This window comes from Arctopsyche grandis, chromosome 7, assembly GCF_051622035.1.
Source record: "Arctopsyche grandis isolate Sample6627 chromosome 7, ASM5162203v2, whole genome shotgun sequence".
In the NCBI taxonomy this organism is placed as follows: Eukaryota; Metazoa; Arthropoda; class Insecta; order Trichoptera; family Hydropsychidae; genus Arctopsyche; species Arctopsyche grandis.
Window position 1 is genome coordinate 22,626,974 of NC_135361.1, and position 24,616 is coordinate 22,651,589.

The 24,616-nt window shown below is 32.6% G+C and overlaps 4 protein-coding genes across 5 annotated transcripts; 2 read left to right on the forward strand and 2 right to left on the reverse strand.

Annotated features, from left to right (window-relative positions):
• The first annotated feature begins 8,269 nt into the window (after nucleotides 1-8,269).
• On the forward strand, nucleotides 8,270-12,050 carry Tsen54 (tRNA splicing endonuclease subunit 54). Its single transcript, XM_077434640.1, has 5 exons — nucleotides 8,270-8,349; nucleotides 8,524-8,688; nucleotides 8,763-8,910; nucleotides 9,213-11,575; nucleotides 11,660-12,050. Exons 1-5 carry the CDS (start codon nucleotides 8,327-8,329, stop codon nucleotides 11,802-11,804), a joined length of 2,844 nt encoding a protein of 947 aa, XP_077290766.1. The 5' UTR covers nucleotides 8,270-8,326; the 3' UTR covers nucleotides 11,805-12,050.
• A 672-nt stretch (nucleotides 12,051-12,722) lies between these two features.
• Nucleotides 12,723-18,391, reverse strand: Hs3st-B (Heparan sulfate 3-O sulfotransferase-B). The gene is made up of 7 exons (XM_077434641.1): nucleotides 18,182-18,391; nucleotides 16,610-16,769; nucleotides 16,287-16,528; nucleotides 15,737-15,817; nucleotides 15,483-15,656; nucleotides 14,951-15,158; nucleotides 12,723-14,858 (listed from the first exon to the last, which is right to left on the reverse strand). The coding sequence occupies exons 2-7, from the start codon at nucleotides 16,736-16,738 to the stop codon at nucleotides 14,622-14,624; spliced, it is 1,071 nt and encodes a 356-aa protein (XP_077290767.1). The 5' UTR covers nucleotides 16,739-16,769; nucleotides 18,182-18,391; the 3' UTR covers nucleotides 12,723-14,621.
• Nucleotides 18,392-19,774: 1,383 nt separating this feature from the next.
• LOC143914861 (uncharacterized) lies at nucleotides 19,775-20,875 on the forward strand. Its single transcript, XM_077435238.1, has 3 exons — nucleotides 19,775-20,032; nucleotides 20,100-20,358; nucleotides 20,429-20,875. Exons 1-3 carry the CDS (start codon nucleotides 19,869-19,871, stop codon nucleotides 20,630-20,632), a joined length of 627 nt encoding a protein of 208 aa, XP_077291364.1. The 5' UTR covers nucleotides 19,775-19,868; the 3' UTR covers nucleotides 20,633-20,875.
• On the reverse strand, nucleotides 20,786-22,351 carry tzn (hydroxyacylglutathione hydrolase tenzing norgay). 2 transcript variants are annotated; one of them, XM_077435237.1, is made up of 6 exons: nucleotides 22,286-22,351; nucleotides 22,146-22,195; nucleotides 21,777-22,002; nucleotides 21,489-21,712; nucleotides 21,183-21,415; nucleotides 20,786-21,094 (listed from the first exon to the last, which is right to left on the reverse strand). In XM_077435237.1, the coding sequence occupies exons 3-6, from the start codon at nucleotides 21,947-21,949 to the stop codon at nucleotides 20,954-20,956; spliced, it is 771 nt and encodes a 256-aa protein (XP_077291363.1). In that variant the 5' UTR covers nucleotides 21,950-22,002; nucleotides 22,146-22,195; nucleotides 22,286-22,351; the 3' UTR covers nucleotides 20,786-20,953. The 2 variants fall into 2 exon arrangements, with proteins under 2 accessions (XP_077291363.1, XP_077291362.1); XM_077435236.1 differs by lacking the exon at nucleotides 22,286-22,351 and having other exon boundaries at nucleotides 22,146-22,258.
• Nucleotides 22,352-24,616: the final 2,265 nt, after the last annotated feature.

Below are 24,616 nucleotides of genomic sequence, written 5' to 3' on the forward strand. Positions count from 1 at the left end.
TTCCGGTATTGATGTCAAAAATTATACCAAATGAGATATTAATTAGTGTCGCATTGTATTTGATATTCAAGAACAGATCGTGTGGGGTCGGAAAACCGCGCAAGATTACACCAATTGGTCGGGCGCTTTTTATGGATTTCCCTAAAACACATTGGCGCGGAAAAGCCAGAAAATTCCGTAGAGCACTTCCTGAGGCCCGTTGTGTAATATCCCTTCGTGGGATAACAACTCGTTTATTGAGGTTACCGTGTAGTTATCATAAAAACACAGGTGCTACGCCATGAATATTCTAGCAGCCGGCGAATATTGTCTTGCGCCAGTCAGCTACGCCACATTTCAAAAAAAAAAAAAGAAAAAAAGGAAAAAGATCGTTTTATACAGTCGAGTGGCCCACGGGTAAGCGGTACCCTCGCACCTACTTTCGACCCGACCATTTCCAAATCAATTTACTCACGGAAAAGTTGGGAAAATCCTCTGCGACGCATTCGGAAAAGCGAGCGCGTAGCCGCCAACTTACCTGCGACTCGCATAATTTACGATATCGTTTTCGCACTTTCGCTATTTTTAAATCATTCGTGTGGAAAACGGCTGACTTTTCAAAAACCAAACCCTCTATATAGGGGATTTCGCAAAGTAATACCCTATTTCTTTGTGCAAAGTGTCAAAATAAATTATATATATATATATATATATATATATATATATATATATATATATATATATATATATATATATATATACATATGTATATGAACATACACACACACATACATATTTATTTATTTAAAAGTTTTGGACCATTGTGGCATTACAGGAAGAACCTAATGCGCCACAATGGCCTAGATAATAAAAAAAGAGGGGGAGAAAAACAAAAAATAAATAGATAGATAATAAGTATAGATGAAACTTACACATAATCAGTAGTTTAATATAACAATGTATCATCACCAGGAGCATAGGCGAATCCAATGGGGGTTCCATGGTTGGCATGCGTTTAATCCGCATTTTAACTTTCAAAAATGTATGTGTACAAAAAAATAAGTCCTTAAAATTCATGGCCCAGGGCTTTTAACAAGATATTTTTATGTATTATATTTTAAATTTGAATTCCCCCCACTCCCTTAACCATTTATTGGAACCGCTAGCGATCAGGAGGCATTCTATGAACCGCAAAACGCACGAACATCTTCATCCTCAAAGAGCTCACAGTTTTAAAGAGACTTTCCACAACGGGTAGAAAAAAGTCATTCCTACTGTGGCCATATTGTCAAGAAGAGAGTGAAGATTATAGAAAAGCCGGTAGTCACTGGAAAACTAAAAGGAAAGTCGGGCGAGAAGACAATCTCCCATAAGATGGTCAGTTCAAATTAAATAATTGACGGGATCATCCCTAAGCGCTGCCTTCAACTTGACACAAGACTGGGAGGAGTGGAGGCGGATCAGATCGTGGAAATGACCACGACGCTCAAAATTGAGCAAATGAGAAAGAAGAAGATCATCATTGAATAAGACTGCTAAAAACCTCCCATAGGATAATTTCATCACAGTTTATATTGTTAAAAGTCTTTAATTACATTTCCAATCTTCTCAATCTCAATTGTATTAATACCGGGTTGAGATAATACAAGTGCACTCGGACCGAGTCTGCTGATTTGGACACTCGGACGCCATTCAAACGTTATACATGTTACTCGGACGAATAACCAAACTAGCTCCGAATTATGGTATACATATAATTTCGAATTGTTTCGTTTGTTTCTTCGAATCGTTTGTTTGTTCGTGACAGTCAATTTAATAAAAAACACAAAAGAGTGTTCAAATAAATTTATATAAAATGTTTACTATTACATTAGTCATGTTTAAGCGGTTTATATTACAAATACCGAGCGAAGCCGGGTAAAACCACTAGTATATAATATTTATGAAATTCAAAATAAATGTTTACGCTAGTAAATATGTGTAAAATGACCTTAAGATGTGCTGACTTTATCTCACAATGACCTTATGTTATAAATGGATGAGCTCATGATTAAATCTGCAACTGCAACATTAAATTTCAAATATCTTCAAGTTTAAACATCACTGATAACGATGATGTGTATTTACCATCATTTTTTTTATTAAATATATAACATAAGTTGACAAAAATTCCTTGAAACGTCCTCCCGTCGTATATATCGACAGTTTCATTAATTTTTTGCAAATATGCACCATGATGCAACCGATAACGCTCATACGTAGTACGTAATCGTAGTCGCGTGGGAAGCTGTCTTGTATTTAAATAATATTTAAAAAAAAAGTAAAACTCGTGCACTTAAGAGCACTTTCGAAATGCACCGGATAAAAAATGCACATGTGCATATCACAAGAGTTATCTCTGCGATCGTCGAAGGCGATATCAATTCATCTCTCAATCTTTTCGATTTCCTCCACCGTTTTCGGTTAAATTTCGCGTTAATATTGCGCGAATGTTGCACCCAATTTGTCAATGATTAACGGCGACGATATTATATGTAAATAAATTTTATGCAATTGACGTGGAAGATTTTCCTTTTTTATGGGCCATAGTATAATCTGCCTCGAAACTCGCTTTTGATGCGATATTTTTTTCTGAGGTAAAATATACGAAAAAACTCGCGGACTACTTACAAATTATGTGGACTCCACGCGAACGGAATTTCATATCAAAATATTCAAGAAGCGTTTTCGATAAGTGTTTATTTGCATGAGTTTAAGTTAATATTTGATATTGAAATTCTAGAATCCATTATGCCTTTGACAGAATAATTTTCCAATCGGCGAATACACTATTATTAGACTTGACGAAACTATCTTACGGCATGTTATGTATAATTTTAACGGTGAAAATCACGGAACCATTTAATGTGAAATCTTATTCTAAAACCCGAGTTCAATAGATTGCCAATGAAATTTATTACACCTATCAATCGTAAAAGTTATATAATTTATTACGCAGAATTGTAAATTCGATTATAAAAATAATACGCTTGAATATTGAAAAGCATATAATAAAACAAAAACGATCATTAGATCAAAAAGAAAAAGCCCATCGATCTAATGAAACTTTCAAAGCTGAGTCTCATCGACCTAATTTTTAAATCACCTCATTATTTTATTTATATATATTATGATAAAATAGCATATATAGCATACATACAATATAAACCAAATTATCCAAACTGTTTTGGCATATAATAATAAAGTAATTTATACATATAAATGCAATGATCTGATCCATTAATAGCACTGAGCAACTAAAAAATCACTTTTTTTACTTACAGGAGCAGAGACTAATCAATCTTTATTAAGTTTGGCCCAATGAATTCGAATATGGCAATATTTACGGCTCGAAATATTACATTTCGATGGAAAAAAAATATTGACATAATAAACGAATTCTTAAAAGCGTGATAAAGTACAACATGATAAAAAAGTGGAATTAGCTCATAATAATACGGAAAAAATATTTAAAAGAAAAGCATATTTTTGACTTTGAAAATTCGTTAGATAATTAATTATAAGTATTTCAAAGCAATAAAAAATCACAATCAATAGAAAAAATACCTGACTATTGATTCCAATACCCACTTTTGGAACAGTAATACTAGATTTTGAATTAAAGACTGCAAAAGCCAAAAATCTGTAAAAATTTACCATTTTTTTAAACGCTCTTAAACGAGAGAAAGCCAACAAAATCATTGTCATATTTGAATTACATATGTGGGTAAAACTTAGTAAAGGTTGATAAGTTTTCTCTCCGGTAATATTTTTGTTGTTGCTCAGTGTAATTATAAAGCTATATTTTTTTTTCGATTATTCTAAATGTTTCCTTGGAAAAGTAAAAAGTTGAGCTATTTCATAATATTTTCTATGGGTCAAAACTTCGAGCTTTGAGCCCTTCCACAAACGATTTACGAATAATATGAGATAATACGTCAAATTTTGTGGTTCTAAGCAAAAAATTTAAAATGCAATCACATTGTATACATAGCAATAAATATAAATAATAAAAAAAGAGGAAAAAATCCAAATTCGTGAGTACAATTTTTTTGCAAATCTACATTGACTTTACATTGCTCAAATAATAACACAAATCCATCATACACATTTTATAATAGGAAAATGTGTCTTTTTTCCACACTAGCTACGACGTAAGTATTCAATAGACTACACACATACTGAATAATTAATACAAACCAATTAAAAACATTTAACCAAAACTTCAAAACAATTCTTACCTTGCACGTTTGACAGCTTTGAGAACCTTTCCACCGACACTTCAATTCTTCTGGAAATCTACCGGTATTTTCAATTAATCACGTAAATATTGCTATGTTTCGCGCGAGCATCGCCATGGATACACACGACGGCATGCCATCATAAAAACAACCTTCAATTACGATTCAAAAGGTAAAATCCGAATACAAAATCGACCTCCATGGCGTAATATCAGAGCTATCGTCGATAGTATGAATTTTAGCGGCGTGATGCTAGATTCATTCCCTATACATAGCACTCTATCCTCCCCCTTCCCTTTTAACGTACACACACCCCGTAGAAGACGTTGACCCCTAAGCCGGAACAGCTGTGGGTTCCGCGATGGGTGGCGCCGGGTGTTTTCGGCCGATTTTTTTTATCTCAGGATACAATTTTCGAATTTTTGGTTATCTTCGGGGAGCGGACGCTTAACCGTGACCGTCGTGCGGGCGTCGACTGACATCGATTCCGTTTACGTGTGTGTTTGCGTGTTGACGTACGATTTTACGTGGTGGGTCGCGCGCGTACACCGCCACGTAGATTTACGTCTGCGCTCCAATAGAGAGGGATGCTGCTATGGGGGGTGTTGGGGTGCGAAAGAGAGGGTGCGGCCGCGGCGCATGCGTCCTTCGGGGCACAAGGCGCATTCAATCAAAACGGACGATGCATGACCCAGTGATCGACCACCATCGACACTTCCGCATGGATAAGTTAAAGTCGTTTCCCCCAAATGTGATGAGTTATCTGCGTTTGCTTCCAGTAAGGTTTCATGTGTTGCCCTTTTTGGGGAGTGGGTTGTCTATGGTGTTCTATTTTACGTTTGTCAGTTGGTAAGTTAGTTGGTGAACTTTCAACTTTGTCACTTACAAACTTGAGTAAAAAAAGACAGAAAAAGACTGATACCAAAGTTTATTCGACTATGTTTAAACGTAAAAATACGTTTGCTTGTGAATATTTGCGGAAATTTTATTTTTATTTTTACAAGGCTCTTCTATATTTCACTTCGCTCATTGGTCTGACAACATATTATTATATTATATCCTAAATTCTTCCGATCGTTTTGAAACATTGACATTTTGCGCGGCTTTGTCCACGATAGATATTTAAATCAATTCCGCCAAAACGATGGTGAAAAATAATTGTAATAGACACGTTTAAAATTGCTAAAATTTTGACCATCTTGACGTTTAGTGGTCAGTAGCCTTATATATGACGGGCTGAAAACCAGACTGGTACAAGTGACATTTTTAAAATAACCTGGTTTAAGTGCTAAAATAATAGCATTTCATATATGCTATTATTTTAGCACATAAACCAGATTTTTTTTGTCAAATGTCACTTGCACCAGTCTGGTTTTCAGCCCTTCATATTTTCCTTTACACCACCCTCTCGTTTTGTCAGATTTTAATTGCATAAACGCCTATAATTTTTTATTTTTCACACTATGTCTTATAAAATTTGCATTATACATACATACATACATATGTTCTCATTATCTCTTATATACATTTTTACTTCACTAATTGTAACTAAATTCGTCCATAGATGGGGCTTGTAAAACCTCTTTAATATTGTGTTATATTGAACGTTTCAGAACTGAAATCGATGCGACTCATCTATGAGACGATAGCATACAAAGCGAATTAATGCGCGACTCACGGGTGAGTTGCTGACGTACACAAAGTTAGTAAAATCTGTTGATTCTGTAAATGGGGGGGGGGGGGTTGTGTTGGGTAATGAAACACGTTATCGTATTTTAAATATTTTTATTACCAGAAATCCCTAGCAGGTAGACCCCAATGCGCCTTCCTAGACAATTGATTACAAACATTGCAGCATTTTTATTACATACATATATCGCTGTATTTCGACAGTTTGAAGACCACAAAATTAACAATTAATTCATTAATCCATAGAGACATCTATGGATTTAGACTTGTACATATTTTTTTACGTATTTTACATTGATCAAATTTAAATATTTGTGACAGCGGGTAGGATGATAATTGCCAATTTTGATGGAGGAACCGTTTCAACAATGAAATCAGATAAATTGGCTAACTCTGATAGGAAACGATCGACTTGAAGTCACAAATTTCCAAGTCTGACAAGCAGCATTAAAGATTAGCATGGGATCGAAGCCGGTAACCTCTCGGTGCTTAACATAAATGCAATCACCGAGCCATACTGTTGGCTATGTCAAAGTTATAAATAATTACATCCTTAGCGACAATGCTCTGTGAATATGTACTCGTATATGAAGTTAAATGTAGCAAATATGTATGTAGTTTTGTATTAAGACCGCTATATAAAATTTGATACATTTTTCGCATAGCATTGATGCAATATTCACTATCCTTACAATGCGTCACTATTAAACGATAGTTATTATTACTATGACAGATATATTTTCATGTCGCAGCTCCCGCTAGTATGTATACTCATGAATGGTATAGTTCCACGTCAATATTTTATAGCAATTCATAAACAAGTGCTGATTTCCATTGATATGATGTAAGTAAAAGTAGATCAAATATCTTCTTGAGATTTTCTATAATTTTTAAATGATGTTTTATTCGTGACAGTTTGTAGGAGGTCGCAAAATGAAAGATTGTAGATCGTTTGTAGATTGTAACTTATTAAATGAATGACATATTTTCTTACAATCGGTATAACTATAATATAATTCATAAAAAAAACAATGAATGATAAGTTGGATAAACACAAATGATCAATTTCGCGCCACGATTTTTCTATGAGCGATGATTGATCAATAAATAAAAATCGGAGTTTTGCGCCACAGTTTTTATGCAACATTTAATTCGCTTCGGTTTGTGAGTGGTTTGATAGCGTAAAAAGCCACAATGTAAAAAAATATACATATTTACCATCACCTCATAAATTTAGTATAATTATAACAAAACTGAGTAGTAACTATATGTAAAAAAAATACCAATATAAATAATATCCATCGAAAAATACGCAAAAACTGATTTATCGGTAAAATATAGGGGTCTACCTCACGGGACCGAAAGTGAAAAGCCCGAAAAAGCAAATATCGGAAGGCAAAGATTGAAAATCGAAAGATCTTAAGTCGAAAGATCAAAAAAAAGGTACATGGTAAACAGTACTATGTATATATAATATATATGTATATGAGTGGCATGGCGGTGAAATTATCTCTCTTTTTGTCACACAGCCTTGTTTAATGTGCGCGCGCAGGATACGGGAGAAAAAGCCTGTTCCTCTTGTTCCTGTTGTATCCTGCTAGCGCAAATTAAGTGAGGATGTACGACGGGGTGAGAGAGACTTTTACCGCACGCCACTGATATATATAACAACCGTTTTTCATATGTATGCATGGTAAACGAACATTTTCGACTTTTTAGCATTCGGTGCGGTGACGGTCACCCAAAATATACATACATATCAGTCATTTTTAATGATTTATCAAACATTCCATCATTGTTGAACGTTTGTTGTTTTTATTTAATTAATTGTTTTATTATTTTCATACTGACTGCATGTTTGTAATTCAAAGATGAATGGTCTACAAACGATATTTTCATTTTGCGTTTTTTTTTTTTTTTTACTTTTTTAAGTTTCTTACAACCAAACATATTTAGCACAAAAGTAACAAGTCTTTATTTTTTTGTTTATTAATCAATCAGCGAGAATTGATTTTTCATTATATATAATTATAGTTATTAATCGTTCGTTTTATTCTATTTTGTATAATTTCAGAATAAAGAAAACGGTAAAGTTATTATTCATTGAATAATTTATTGACCACCTGAGCAATCCATTGACGACGAAATAGTTTTTATAGTAACAACGAATACGCGTTTCTCAGGAACGTCAGAAGATTCTTATTTTTTAATTTTCAATAGCAAGTGGCCCATAGTTGTAGTGTTTCCTCTTTGATAGAAAATCCACTCAAAAAAATTTGAAAGAAAATCCACCCAATAATGTTGTTACTGGATAGCAAATTGACTGTTACGGCCACCGCGTATGAAGTTTGACAGTTACCATCAGTCGCCCGGTTCCCATGAGCTCATCACATTTGCTGACGTTTGTTCATGTTTTATTTTAATCGGATTATTATGAATTATCATAAATATTTTCAAATTTATGCTCGTACAGAAAGAAATTTGAATGTTATTGATTCAATATTTTTGACAATGGATAATTCGGATTTTAAATTTTTATTTGTATTTATTGTACATATGCTAATAACGCTTTTAGGGGGAAAGAGTTAGTTGAGAATGGTGCCAAGAAAAACAGCATTGCTTTGCCGGGTAAGGGACAGAAACAAATTATTGCCAGCGGTTCTTGGCTAGAAAAAAAGCAAATTGAAAATGGCTTAGATGTCAAGAAAGGATTATTACAAGATCAACGAATCGAAAAAAGGTTTTAAAATTTACATACGTATATATTTTTTTTTTCTTCAAATTAATATATTCAATTTTTATGTTTTATTTCAGAAATATCCTCTCACACGCTGATTGGATAGAAGAGTTACAAAAAGCAATCGTGACAGAAAGAAAAGGTCCACATTGGATACAACTTGGTCATGTTCAGGATAACAATCTATATATACTTCCCGAAGAAACGCTATATTTAATGGAAATTGTAAAGTTTTTCTATATTATTCTTTCTTATGTGAGCCGTCATAATTGAAAGTGGCGTAATTCCACCAGAAAACATTAAATATAATGTTTTGCATTTAACAATATTTAAAATACGTTCATTCTGGCTTTCCAAGATTCTGGACATATCGAATTAAAAGAAGTGATAACAATTTGTGAATTAAGCTAAATAGAAATAGTGTTTTTGGAACTGAAAATTGGACTTCCTCCACTATCAAATATAACGGCTCATATGTATGTGCAATATACTTTCAAATACTGATTTTCAATTGAATATTCTTTTAGAATGCACTGTTTCTCAAATATGGTGGTGTACCAGTGTCAATTCAGCAAGCGTATAATTTGCTATTAGGAAAATCCGTTTCGTTGACTGAATATAGAGTTTACTCAGCTCTTTCTAAAGAGGGATATAAGCTAATGCGACATGATGATAACAGAATTTATTCAGATTCCGTTGCTGAAAAATTTCCTGATAAAGGGTGCCCTCTTAAAACAAAATTGTCTAATTCTGAAGATGTTAAAGAACCTACTCAGGAAATTAATACAAATTTAAATAATGGATTATCTGATAAAGAACTTACTCAGGAAATGACTACAAATCCAAATAATGGATTATCTACAAAAGTGCCTAATCTGGTGTCAAAACAGCTACCTGTAGCAAGTTTGAATGACGATGAATCCGTTCTTAACGATGAGAGTAATAATCTCACTGAAAGTAATAATTTAAATCAATCAGTTGGACCGACAATCACTAAGTCTGACGATAGTGATGATTGCATGGTAATACACATAGATGTTGAAAATCGCAATGATAATAATGAAATGAAGAGAAAAAGGGTAGATGATGTTGATTGCAACACTAAAAGAATGGCTTTAGAACAAATTGAAAATGCGTCAGATATCATTGAGGTTGAAGATTTGCCTATATTCAATAGATTGAATATATTGGATACCATAGTAAATTGTTATAAAAGAAATATTATCATTGTTCCTGCTCCAAAGAGCGTATTTATACCATCGCGTATTTCTTTACTGAAGAAAATTTATGTGGTCAATCTAGAAAAAGTATCTCAAGCTGTAAAAAATTTGAGTGCACCGCAGTTTGTAAATAATTATATTGGAAATAGTGATTCCAATGTAATCAATACTATACAACGTTTTGGTGGAAATTCAAGGTATAGTAATAATCACCGTGGCGATGTTTATCAACACAATAATCACTTTCTGAACAACACTTTGTTTTTTAATCACATATATCAACAAATATCAATAAGACATTTCAATTGTAACATGCACTTTGAGAGATTCAGCTGTTTTGGAAATTTTATTAATATGAATTTCCATGATGAATTTGTATTTCCGAGATTCCAAAATCAATTCAATACCCCTAGATTATTTCATCCATTTCTATCGAACAGAAATTTGATGTATCAAAATCATAACGTCAATCCAGACAGTCAAAATTTGGTATCACAGTCGAATAGACGTCCATCAACGCTAAATCCGAATCCATTTTCTGCAGCTTTTCATAGACGGCGACATAAAAAGAATCGTAGATCCTCCCAAGGAACCCATCAGGTAAAACCTACTGAACCGGTTGAAACCGCTGTTGAAAGCAATGAAACAATACCGGATAGCACCTCCAGTCCAAATTCTAGTGATGAGAAGTATACGTGTTTATTACTGAAAGCTAAAAACATATTACCACAATGTGATTTTAATACTGTGAGACAAAACGACGCAGTAAGAAATACTTTAGTCGATATAATAGTTAAATATAATTCATATTTTGATTCTAATTACGTATTAAATGACAATTTAAAACGGAATAAAAGTATTAATGACAATGTAGTTTTACCGAGCGTGGAATCTACATTGGAAGATCATGTAGATAATGAAAGAGTAGTTCAACTTAGCTCCGATTCTGAATTATCTATCGATTCTGTCTCGGAGCCTGTCACCTATGACAAAAATTCAAAGAAACCGGGGAGATCCAACTATGTCAGCGGTCAATCAGTTTCTTGTTCACACACTGTATCAAGTTCAGATGATTCTGATAATGATAGAGTACAGAATCAAACTAATGTAGAGGCAATTGTATCAGAAAACGTGATGAATTCTACGGAAAAAGACAAAATGAATACTATATTTGGTGGATGGTATAAAGAAAACAGTTGGAATAAACCAGAGATCACTAGTCTTAAACCGAAAAGAAATTTTCAAATACTTAAATTAACTACTGCGTTTCTTAATAGTGTTAAGAAATTTAGTCGCGATCGCGAAAGCAATGTTCAAAGCTGGAAGCAAGCCAAGCAACTGTACGATACGAAGAATTTGCAAGACGCGGTTGCAATTAGTGATGATGATGATATGACAAGCTCGGATATTAGATTACCTACAGATTTGGTCAATAATGATGTGACCATTAAGATTGACAAAGTGGAACCGCTCATTAGGCCGCAAGATTGTAAATGTGTTCAGTCCGTGTTGAAGAAATTGCAAATCGTAAAACCTTATACGATTGACGGTTCTACTAGTAGTCTTTGCCGAGAGGAGATAAAAATTTTGTACGATGTCTATATGCCTACACATAAGAATTTAAAAAAATCTTCACCACCTTCTCCAGCGTACTGTGTAATCGTTTATAGGTAAGTTCTTCAAACAAATATTTAGATTTAGTTATTAGCTTTGGTACAAAAAAAAAATATTTTTATTTTATGTTTTTCTTACAGCCACCAGACACCCATTCCATCTGCGGAAAAACTTGATTTAATTCGATTGAATATACCAAAAAATGTAAAAATACTATTTGCTGTCGTTTCTTTTGACTCTGTGTTTTTCTTGCAAATGGAAAATGTACAATTGCCAATAATTTGAAATGATTGAAACAAAATTTGAGATTAATTTCAATTACATATTGTATTTATTATGTATGTTTGTGCAATGTGAATTTGTTATGTATATTTTTAATTAATACAAAATCTATGCTGTTTGTAGATAATGTTTTTCTTTCAAAATTGATATTTATATTTTAATGACCTGTGAGAATATTTGAATGAGGTTTTAAAACAAATTTGTATGTATAAAAGGTTTTTATTACAATTTAACTCCACTACATTGTATTAAAAAATACTTGATTTTTTTTTCTTCTGCACATTAAAAAAGGAACTTAAAATATAATTTAAATATATCAAATTCTGGAATGTATGCAAAACAGTTAGGAACGGAATAAATATTTATTCGCAAGATAGTTTTAATTTATCACACTTCATTTGTTGAATATAAATCTTACGAGTACATCAACAATATCAAAATTGATTCTTTAACATGACTTTTTTTTTTAATTAAAATCTGTTTCTTCATACATACATACAAGAACAAGGTATGATAAAGCTGATACTTGACTGGTGATGGGTAAATATGTATGTAGAGACTTAAAAAAATGTCACTCAACTCGATAACAGTCTAATGGTGGACGAACAGACGCCGCTGTTTATCAAAAGCAAAGCCCAGATTACGAAGACTTGAACTTCTTCCAGAGTAATAAAGAGAAAGGATGAAGATAGTTTCTCTGATATTGTCTAAAAATGGTTGCTGACTGATTAATAAATGGAGAATCTAATCTGTTGAATTGACTAATATATACATATGTATAATCCTAAAGCTCAATTATTGTTTAGCGTTTATTACTAATGGACTAGTTCTGATAATATAAGCAACTATTACAATAGTAATTTATTGATGAGTTGATATTATTTCAGTAAAATATTACCAATTCAAAAAAACAAACATCTAAAAAAGAATAAACAATGTATTCAACAAAAACATGAAACAGGAGAAAATAAATAAATAGTTATATAAATTAACTTATAAAACGAATATAAATAGAAACATTGGTTATTTTGTACGATTATAGTATTATTGACTATATGGTTAGAATAAAAAAGTTATTTTTACAACTAAAAAAACTTGAATTGAGAAGCATTTTGTTAATCTAATGAAGCTTTTATTTAACAAGCTTTTTGTAATTTTTTTATCATATTTAATTTTATAAAAATTGTAAAATGTTATTGATCATTCCATATATATTATATTATATGTATATATATATATATATAATCATTGTATAATTAGTAATTGCACTATTCTGGCATGCAGGTTTGCACTAATTTCTTATTAATTTTATCACTTCTTAGCTTACACTGTTAAATATTAACTTATTGCTATATCAATATGGCCTACATACAAAATCATGCAGAACTCTCATGAGATTTGAGATTCAATATCTGCAAAATTGGCATTCATTGAAAGTAAATACATTTTTGAAAAACAAATTCCATTTAATGACATTTTGTAAGAAATTCAGTATATTAATTATGTTCTGGTTATTTGGGTCAATTATTTGAAGTGATTTTACATATTAAAAAAAATGAATGAATGTACATAAATATACAATACATTTGAAATATTGTTCTAACAAAAAAAAAACCAAAAACATTTTGCCATTATATGCATCATGATATGCGCAATACTAAGTGCATTTACGATATGTCTTGCATGTACAAAAAATTAAAATAAATTGTTATTACATATATACATATGTATGTAAATGTTATATGGAATTACACACCATGTATTAACAGTAATAAATCAGCATTAAATAAACTGAAGCTGCTAAATTTATTTTATAAAAAAATGTAAGTATATCACAGAATTATGCATATGCGCTTATATATTAGAATAATAATTTGCTTTCTTCTAAATTGGAAATTTTAAGTACACTTCAAACCTTGCGTAAATCTTAGTAAATAATAATGAAACGAAACGTGGGATTTAAGTACTTAGAAAGATTAGAATAAATAATAAAATCTGAATTTGACTAACTTTTTAAAATCAACAACCAAATATGTAATAGGAAAAAGAGTCAACAATTGGAACATTAAAACTATATCAAATTTATAATATGTAACATTCGATAAATAGGGTTTATACGCTTGATACATTTCAATGCGTACTAGTAAGCCAAATAATACGTTTTCAAAAAGTGTTAACATTGGCAAACATAAGGTTAAACATTCTTTATAGGTGTATATATTTTTAAATTATCTATGTATTTATTGAGATGAAGTATAGTTATTGCGAGTATTCTATATTTATATATTACGATTGAGTATTTTTAGATTTAATTATTTGTATCCCTGTATTTTGAACAAACTTTCTTAGTTCATCAAACTTTGAACGGCTTACGGGGAAAATAAATTATTTTGTACTTCTGCAGATTGCAAGCCTATGTTAAATTTTACAGACTATAATATAGGTAAAAAAAACATTAAGAGTAAATCTCAGACTGAATTATTGATATGAAGAATGCAGTGAAAATATTCTATAGTAAAAATAAACAGTTTAAAGCGAAATGTTTTGGATTACAAAAAATTTAGATCTACTTACGAGTCTAAACTTTTATCATTATGTGTAAACAAAATGTGAACATTCAATATAGAATAATCAAATCGTGAAATTGAAAAAAATATGGAGGGAAAAATTGAATTCGTTGTATTGCAAGTATTAAGAATAAAATGCGAGGATTGAGAATTTAGAATTTGATGAACTCAACTGAGGAATACATTAAATTTAGCTTCAATTCGACAATTACATGCGTCATCTGAGGTACATATATACATATTTAAAAAAAAATTACGGCCAACCAAAGTTAATACCGGTGATTTGATAAAACCTCTGATTAAATGGTCTGTAAAATTCTCTTAGTCTCTCTAAGGCAGTTGGATTTATATAAGGATGACTTCGGCCTTTAGTTTTCCCTAAACAGTGAGGAAAAGATCTACCTTCCGATTTAAAAAGACATGGAAATCCTTTAGTAGAATTAAAGTAGAAATGTTTTTCAGTTACAACTCGTTTTAGTCCCAAAAAATCCTGTAAATAAATATTCATATTGTTTATATGTATGTATGTATGTATATGTAGTAGTAGGTAAATATGTTTACGTATGTAAAGTGCATAAGAACCTGAACTCTGGCCATTTCTATAGCTGGGTCTACAATAAGTCTCTCTCCAGAAATGAAAAGAAGTTGCGAAAGTGGGAAGCTTTTTAGCCAACGTTGCAATGGACGCACATAGACTCCTAAACGAACAGGACCCCAGGCTGTATCGACGGTTCCCGATAAAGATCCATTAATAAATGCCAATTCTTCAAATTTTTTCATTGATCTTTTACTACAATTTATTAAAAACAAATTTACACAAAATTAAAATTATAATTTGAATTTAATTATAAAATTGGTTGTGGCTATTTGTAGGTAGTGTATCTGCGAATTTTCCGTCACTTTACGAGTTCGAACAAAATTTTAAGAGGTTTAAAACAAAATTCGAACAGTTTAACAAATTTGACAGTTCACGCGCATGCGCAGAAAGCTTTGCGCCTGTCGCAGATATAGTACCTGCAAATAGCCAATAATTCGCAGATACAGTACCTGCAAATAGCCAATAATTCGCAGATACAGTACCTGCAAATAGCCACAATCTATAAAATTTAGATACCTAGCAGCTTGAGCATAATCGCTGATGGCTCTTGTGACAGGATCTCGAACGACTACGAGTAATTTCATTGATGGATTCATATGTTGTACTCTTTTGGGCACTCCTTTTGTGACGAAATAGCTTGGTGTTTTTTCCATAGTCAGTTGTCCTTCTAAAGTTGGGGGCATTTGCTGTCTAAAATAGAAATTACTTACTAAATTAAACCAGAAGTAGATGGACACAGATCATATTACAATATATAAAGGGTAATTTACCTGTACCACTGAAATCCTTTTTCATAGTACCTATCAAAAAAATGAATTTCCGAACCAGCTGCTCTTATATCAGGATGAAGTCTGAAAATTGAAATAAATCCACTTATAATATTACGAATATTTATGAATAAATATGATCAATATAAGTAAACTAGTGTTGTGCCCGTTGATTTCAACGGGTGGTTTCGAAAAGGAATTGAAACACGAATAAAAATAAAGTTATTTGTAGTATATTGTATAATGTAAGGTAATTTATAGGGGCACGCGCACGTAATATTAATCGTAATAAAAGTGGCACATTATACACTTAGCAAATCAACCCGTTCGAAATGATGAATGAATGTGTGTGTGTGTGTGTGTGTGTGTGTGTGTGTGTGTGTGTGCCCTAGGGGCTTCGCCCCCCCTCCCCCACTACCACGCTTCTCGGCGTCTTGATTACTCCGCTGTGATTGGTTCCCCATACTGGTTGATCGTCCGTCACAAACATACAAACATACATACATATTTAGCGACAGTCGGTTTTCATATTTATTATATTATCTTTACTTACCTACTGAACTCAATTAAAGCACGAGTACCGCCCTTTTTTACCCCAATAATAAGGACATCTGGAAACTTTCTACTGGGTTTGAGTCCTTGCTGTCTCAAAAATCTGTACTTCGGAGCTCCGTCAGATTCAATTAAATTTATATCACCGATCAACGGAACCACTCTGACTATAGTTCTTGAATTTTGTAGGTTGAGGTGAGGTGATTTGGTCACCTTATAATTTATAAACGTGTGTATCGGATGCTATTTTTAGAAAACAAAGAAATTAATAATAATACTTATGAGAAAAAGGTACAAATTGGTTTTGAATATCAAAATAATCACCCTTTTTAAAACTTTGCCAAGATTTGACACCAGACAAGAGTTGAACGAAAATGATAGATATAGCATGATGAAGCATAGCGATAATGTCACCATGATGGAGCGTCGTGAAACTTGAGACTGCCATAGCATTTCTGAATGTTTCAGGAATTTCAATATCCATCTGAAACACAAAATTTATTCAAATTAAGAAAAATGGTACTTTCCTGTCATCGCAGTTCAAAAATATTATTTTCATTTGTTAAAATGAAAGGCATTTTATTCAATTATAAATGACATGACGGAGACCAGAACACTCTTATACAATTCAAAAGTGATTTGAAAACGTCATCATAAAGAGGCGCTTATTTGATATTTGACATGTGTTTTACATCTGTTTTATCATCTGTTTTAGCTTAAAGCTACAAACAACTTGACGAACCATTGCACATTTCCGAAATGAATTCATCAGAAACAACAAACAACGTATTCAATAAACATCGTATTCAAATAAGCTTTTAACTCTCGTAAAGGGTAGGTATAATTAGCTGAAATCACTATCGTCGGGTTTCGGCTTCTGTTTCAAAGTCAAAGTCAAAAGTTCAGAGTTAAAAATATCTACAGTAGAAAAAAATACTTGCATGAATGGGTACCCACTTAATAACGATCCTTTTAAGTTCAAGCTTTTAAATGAAACCTTTAATAAATGTATTTTTCGATGTAAGAAAGTTTTGCTTCATGCTCAGTAAATGTTCCATTGCCAATGTCTTGGTACGGTTCTGGTCGTAATTATAAGAGTATATAATCGAACCAGTTTCTATATTATCCTAAATTGCCACCATCAACGTTTTTGAACTTTGACCAAAAAACACTTGCACATCTCCCGATATAGTCTGCCAAAGATCCACTATGGAGGAGGCACTCGGCTGGCGTGGATTGCGCTTGGTGAATAAGCTCTCGTCGATTTCGACGACGACACCTTTGCTGCCGATCTTCTGTTTTGGCTGCTGTTTGCGCAAACTTCCAGCATGTAATTATTTCAGTCAATGGTCGTGTTTTTGTTCATGCCCGATTCCACGTTGCACAGTTTGCCTGACGTCAATTCCTTGGACCAGAAAAAAAAACCGAATGGTTGCGATCAGTTTGCAATGCAGACTTTCCGCAATTCCATGAAATACCCAAAACATGGTAGAGCTTCATCTCGTGACCGTCTCGTTAAGAAGGACGCCTCGTTCTTGTAATAATTGTACAGCTTCTTTTTCGGTGCGAAGCAAATTGAAGACATTCATTTTGATAAATGAAGAAAAATTAATTTTGTATGAAAATATTAAATCAAATGAAAAAAATAATTTTAACCCGCGATAACAGGAAAGTAGCAGTAAAATTTATATTCAGTACAATACAGAAAAAATGTATAAAAAATATAAAACTTTATGGTTGGATAAAAATATAAATAACAATGTCTAAGTTTAACATTGATGACTGAAAGTCAGCACTGAAAATGTATTTGATTATAAGAAACTAATAATCGAAAATCTGGAAAATCAATCGAGTATGAAATGAGATCGTATTCGTAAACAACAACACTCGTATAACCTATAAACGTAAAGTTGAGCAAAGTGTAAGGATGCCGTGGGCGCCTCAAATGTGTTCCGAGGATGAAGGGTCGTCTGCGATCAGGTTTCCTGACGCAGAACGCATGATGGCGGTCGAATCGACGGCCATCCACAGCTTCCTACCACCCACCTCCCACCTCCACCCACCCAAAACACCCACACTTGTTTTGTCGATAATGACAGCTGCAGTGCCGCACTCGCGACATGGCAACATTACAATAATGCTACCATTGGGAAAAAACAAATTAAAAAATAATACAGAGAATCATCAATTTTCGTCACTGAATTCAATATGGCAACAAATTAAATGGTCAGTATTTTAAGCAATTTCGGTAAGTATATAAATCAGTTTTGAGCCAGTATTGTTAGAATTATATAATTAAAAATGTCAGTATAAATAACAAATAAAATTCGTCAAATAAAACTTACCAATTAAACATTAATACTGACCATTTATGTCTAAATACTGGCCATTTAATAAAAATACTGACCATTAATATAAATATTGACCTTTTTTATTATTTATATTGACCACTTGTATAACGAACGATGGATACTGGCCATTTAAAATAAAATCTATACTTTTTAATACTGACAAAAAAAATTTAAATACTCGAATTTGAATAATTCGAATTTTCATAATAAAATATTCTCGAGAAATGAGAATCTCGAAATTTCACAATAAAATATTCTCGAGAAACGAGAATCAAAATTTCTCGAGAAATCTTGAGAGAAGATTTCTCGATCACAACCTCTAGTTGCAACTACGTTTGCATTCTAACAGATTGTGTGATAACATTTAATTTTCAAATTTATTCTTACCTCATATCGAAACAAAAATATAACTTGAAGAATAGTCTTCAAGTGGTTGCGTTCGTCCAGATTCATTTATCAGATAAACTCGACCAGATATATGTATAAAGTCCTGGTTTGTTCCTCGTTTCCACTTATTTCCCCATTTGACAAAACCCAATATTCATTTTATCTGTTGGAGTTTTTCGAGATTAGTGGATGCCACTATTTTTAAGCCTTATATTTTAGAAATTGTGGTCTTTTAACAAATATGTTGATTTTGTACAGCAAAGAGATTAAATATACGGGTATTTTTGCGTTCTCAAACCAAAATTGGCATTTTTGTACTTATGGTCCTTTTGCCATGGTCGATATGTTATGTAATAAGTTTCGTGAATTTTTAAATAAGTAAAAGACGTACGAACCTATTGAGAAATTAGGGTTCGGTGATTACTAGTCAAATGTGAACCGGTCACAGGACAACCGGTCGCTCTAGATCGGTCACACGTGATCACCCGTCACACTAAAACTGGTCACGAGAAAACTGGTCACACCCTAAAATCGGTCAACCAGTTTTCTCGTGACCGATTTTAGGGTGTGACCAGTTTTCTCGTGACCAGTTTTAGGGTGTGACCAGTTTTCTCGTGACCAGTTTTAGTGTGACGGGTGATCACGTATGACCGATCTAGAGCGATCTAGTTGTCCTGTGACTGGTTTACATATGACTAGTAGTCCGTTTACCGAAATTAGATCCAAACTTATACAGGGTTGACAAATGTTTGTTTAGACCAAATTTTCATTGGCGTTTGACAGTTTCAGTGTCACATTGACATTTCTCACTTTTGACAGTTGACTTGAACCGTCATACCGTCGAGATGACGGTTCCGCCGCTGTGGTCTGGGGGAGGTGGGGGTGGGGGAGGAGCTGGTGAAGTGGAAAGCAGTGGAGGACCTGATGAATCTCGTTATCGTCGCCAAGCACGGTTGTTAGCTCTCCGTTGTCGCCAAATTGCACAACACAACACACGACTCGTCAATAGGTTTATATTCGTTTTCAATATGCTCTATTTTATTTTCCATCATTTAAAAAATGCCTTCGTATTTCAGGATATATCAAGTTAAAAAGTTATCGAAGCGGTATAAGAAAGAAATAAAATTCCTTATGGCGAGATTAGATACTCACGGAGATGCATTCAGAACCGTCGTAGCCGAAGAAGACGTCAAGCCGAATATATCCAATTTACAATATTCAATGGGACTGAACGTTGTAAAAACGGACAAGCATTTGTCTAATAAGTCTGCAGTTGGCGATAAAAGTATTCCTCCAAAGAAAACTCAAAAAAAGAAGTCTTCGAGATCTGATAAGGTGGGTGGATTTGAATGCTTTCAAGATACATATTTTTCATGTACATAACTAAGTGATGCAATAATTCCAGAGTGACAAAGATCGCGCCGCTTCCAAGAAGCAATTTAATCCACTGCTTCAATTTAGTCAAGAGCAACGGCCTCTGGTGATAGCTGAGAGTAGTTCAGATTTAGCTTTCAGTGATGCTTCCAAACAAGACAAAACTCGTCTATTGACAGCTAAGTGGAAAGCTCTATCGAACGAAGATAAAAAAATGAAAAGCAAAAATAGTTGAAACAAATTAGTCTCATCATATTTTGTACCCATTAACTGACCTAATTATATTTAAATTGTGTCTCATTAAATTTTATTTAATTTAAGATGTGTATTTTAGCTCGATTATATTGATTAACATCTAAATAGGTTAAAACCAAACAAAGAGTGTATTAACTAAATTTATCTCTTTAATATTTTATTTGAAATGAAAATAAATTTTAAACGGTAGTTATATATTTATTCCGACCAAAGTACATACATGTATAATTTTTCATTTATGAAACCCAAAGTACGACCATACTTTTCCCTTAAAAAAATAATATGAAATCATAATGTGCGCTCATTTGAAGTTATCCTTTACTTGGCGAAGGTTTCCCATTGTAGCAACACCTTCAGTGCATCCAGCAAATTTTTGAACATCTGGATGGTTGACTCTCATAAATGGATTTATCTTCTTTTCTTCTTCTATTGTAGATGGAACCTAAAATAATTAAAAAATATTTATTACTGTTATCTAAAATTATGATGTAACATGTCTATATAAAACATTATTATTTATTAGCACATACCGTGGGAAGACTTTCTTCACGTTTCAATTTTGCCCATGAAATTTTATCTTGAATATCTTGATTGTTCGGTTCTACATGATTGCCAAATTTAAGATTTTGCAAGGTATATTCGTGGCCACAGTATACCTGCGTCGAGTCTGGTAGTTTTCCTAATATTTCAATAAGGGCGGTATACATTTGTTGTGCTGTACCTTCAAAGAATCTTCCACATCCACCAAGAAATAAGGTGTCACCTGTATAAACAAACGTCTATTATTCCATTTACACAAAAGTATACATTTTTTTATTATGTTTATATTAATTTACCAGTAAAAACAACAGCTTGGTCATCGGCAGAAGATGTTACATAATAGCAGATGTGACCTGACGTATGGCACGGAGTTGCTAAACATTTGATGTTTAAGTTTCCAATATTGAATGTGTCTCCATGTTTGACCATGTTCGTTAAAGAACCGATACGATCATCGCCTCCGTAGACATTAAGAGACTTCATTTTTGCGACTAAATTCGTATTACCACCAGCGTGATCCCTATTTCCAATCGAATTAGTAAAGGAAATATTTAAACATAATAATGTAGCATTTTTGTAATCACCAATGATGATGAGTGGTCAGAATGGTCTTGAGAGTTACGCCTTCTTCTTGAACGGCAGCGATAACTTTATCAGGTTCAACAGGATCGACTACAGCTGCATCCTTGGTGACAGGATCGATCAGTAGATACATGTAATTGTCTTGCAGAGCTGGTAGTACGCGAATTTTCATCATGCCGAGTTCTTGCACAATTTGACTACTGTGAGTACCACGGCCAAAGTTCTGAGCTATTGGGACGTCACGATTTAAAGCAATATATTACAAAATAAATAACGTAATGATGTTATTATAAAAATTGAATGTCTTATTTGATTCTTGTTATGTATTCGAGTGTAGTCTTATCAGTTGTTGGATATGGTTGATGAATTACCTTTGAAGTAGATAGCGGTCAACTGTTGAGAAACCGAGTTTGGTAGACTTCTAAATATTGAGGCAAACATTGAAAATAATATTTATTCCAAATAAATCATAGGAGGATTTATAATATATAAAAGTAAAGAGATATCGAACAAAACACAACTGCACAGAAAGAGCCGGCTAGACGTCACCTCGTTTATTATTGCTGATCAGTGTTGCCATAGAGTAAAATTATATGTAAAAAAAAAACTAAAAACTTAAAAGAAAATCTCTATTGTGTAGATTCTATTCATTTCAGTCAAGTAATTGGCTTGGTTTATATTAAGAAATAAGTTTATTTTTATAAATAGAATTGAAGTTATACATATACATACATATATACATATGTATATAATGCAAACATATGTATATATGTGATTGGTCTCCGTGACGAGCCGGAATGTGAAATTACCGAAAACGCAAATATCGGAAGGCAAAGATCGAAAATCGAAAGATCTTAAGTCGAAAGATCAAAAAAAAGGGTACATGGTAAACGGTACATACTCACGTACATACTCACTTAATTTGCGCGAGCAGGATACAACAGGAACAAGAGGAACAGGCTTTTCCTCCCGTATTAATGTGCGCGCGCAGAATACGGGAGGAAAAGCCTGTTCCTCTTGTTCCTGTTGTATCCTGCTCGCGCAAATTAAGTGAGTATGTACCGTTTACCATGCACCATTTTTTTTTTGATCTTTCGACTTAAGATCTTTCGATTTTCGATCTTTGCCTTCCGATATTTGCGTTTTCGGTCATTTCACATTCCGGCCCGTGAGGTAGACCCATATGTAATATATTAGTCATCCTAAAACCATTGGTTCTTATTTTTTTACGATAAAAAAATCAAATGGCCAATAACCATACAGTGACCTATAATGTTTCCCTTCGCCTTTATAATTGTTATAATAAATGTTTTATAATATATATCAATACCGGAAATAAAAAAAAGTATTTAAGTGCCATTTTTAAGATTTTGAAATACGTCGGTTTTTACATACCTCTTAAGGTCTGTTCATACCTATCCAGCACGACCCGTATCCTGCAGGTGTCCTGCAGTGCGGACAGTATTCTTTGGTACATTATATGGACGTATTCATACTCCATTCGCGCATGCGCATTTACGCATTCATAAGCGTCCATATAGAATGTACTAAAGAATACTGTCCGTACTTGCAGGATTCGGGTCGTGCTGGATAGGTATGAACAGACCTTTATTGTCAATGCAGTTTACAACTATTGTATGAAAAATACAAACTTGCTTTTGACATATGTGCACTGTTAAAAAACGGTTTTGGGGACTTGGACTATATTTTAAAAACGTATTTTTTAGCATAAAACTGATTTTGGATTTTTTGGCACTTCGGTTCTTTTTTATTTACGGTATTCATATATTGAGAATCATTGACGTGAATGATTCTCAATATATGAATGTTTGTGCCATGAATGTTTATCTTGTAATGCCTCCAGAATATTAAATCATGAAATTTTAGCATTTCATGAATCATTTTCAACAATTGAGCTTACCAATACCGTTTTAATCTTTCTTTTTTTTTATTGTAGCGGATAAAATTTAGTTTGGTTTGTTATTTATTTATAAAATTGATTTTATTTACGAACTTACTGATATCTTATTTACAATATAATATTTATTTTAAAAAATGCTCTTATAATTTAATAAAAATTATATCAAGAGAATAAAAAACAATAAGGAAAAGAAACATTTTCCATTTTTAAATGAAGTAGCAATCAATATTGACTTATTCTCCACGTGGACTTCAATTTTTAATTTGCATTGTCTTATTGTATCATTACTATTTTTTTATGTTTTTGTCTTACTATTATTTTTATATATCATTTCCGTTTCCGGTATCATATGTCCGACTATAGTGGTGCTTTGGTACAACCTGTAAAGTGAATGGTCTAATTTTTTGTTTTAATAAATAAAATTTCATTAATGTATTGGATTTGTTTTGATTGTTGAGATAAAAAAATATCATTCAAAGTCGCCAAATTTTAAATTATATTAAACTGTAGTACTCATAAAAAGAGCTAAGATTAATTTTTTTAAGCTTCAAAATACTTTTAATCTATTTGGAATAAAAATTATTATTATTTATTATAAATAGGAGTATACATAAATAAATATATATATTCTCAAATATACTCGTATATATGTACATACATATATATGTATGTATAGCTTTTAATTGATAATATCTGGTATTCAATGTCGCTATTCCACAAATAGGATTTTTGAAAATGGATTAAGATTGTATTGAATATTGCAAATTAATGCGGCGAAAATTTAGAACATCAATATTGAATCAAATAAAGGCATACGAGAAAGTTAAATAGCAGCATTACGACATACCCAAGTACTTTGAAGTAAAATTGAAGTCATCACTCTGAAAAGTGTGTTTGTAAGCAACCAGGAAACACTTCGTA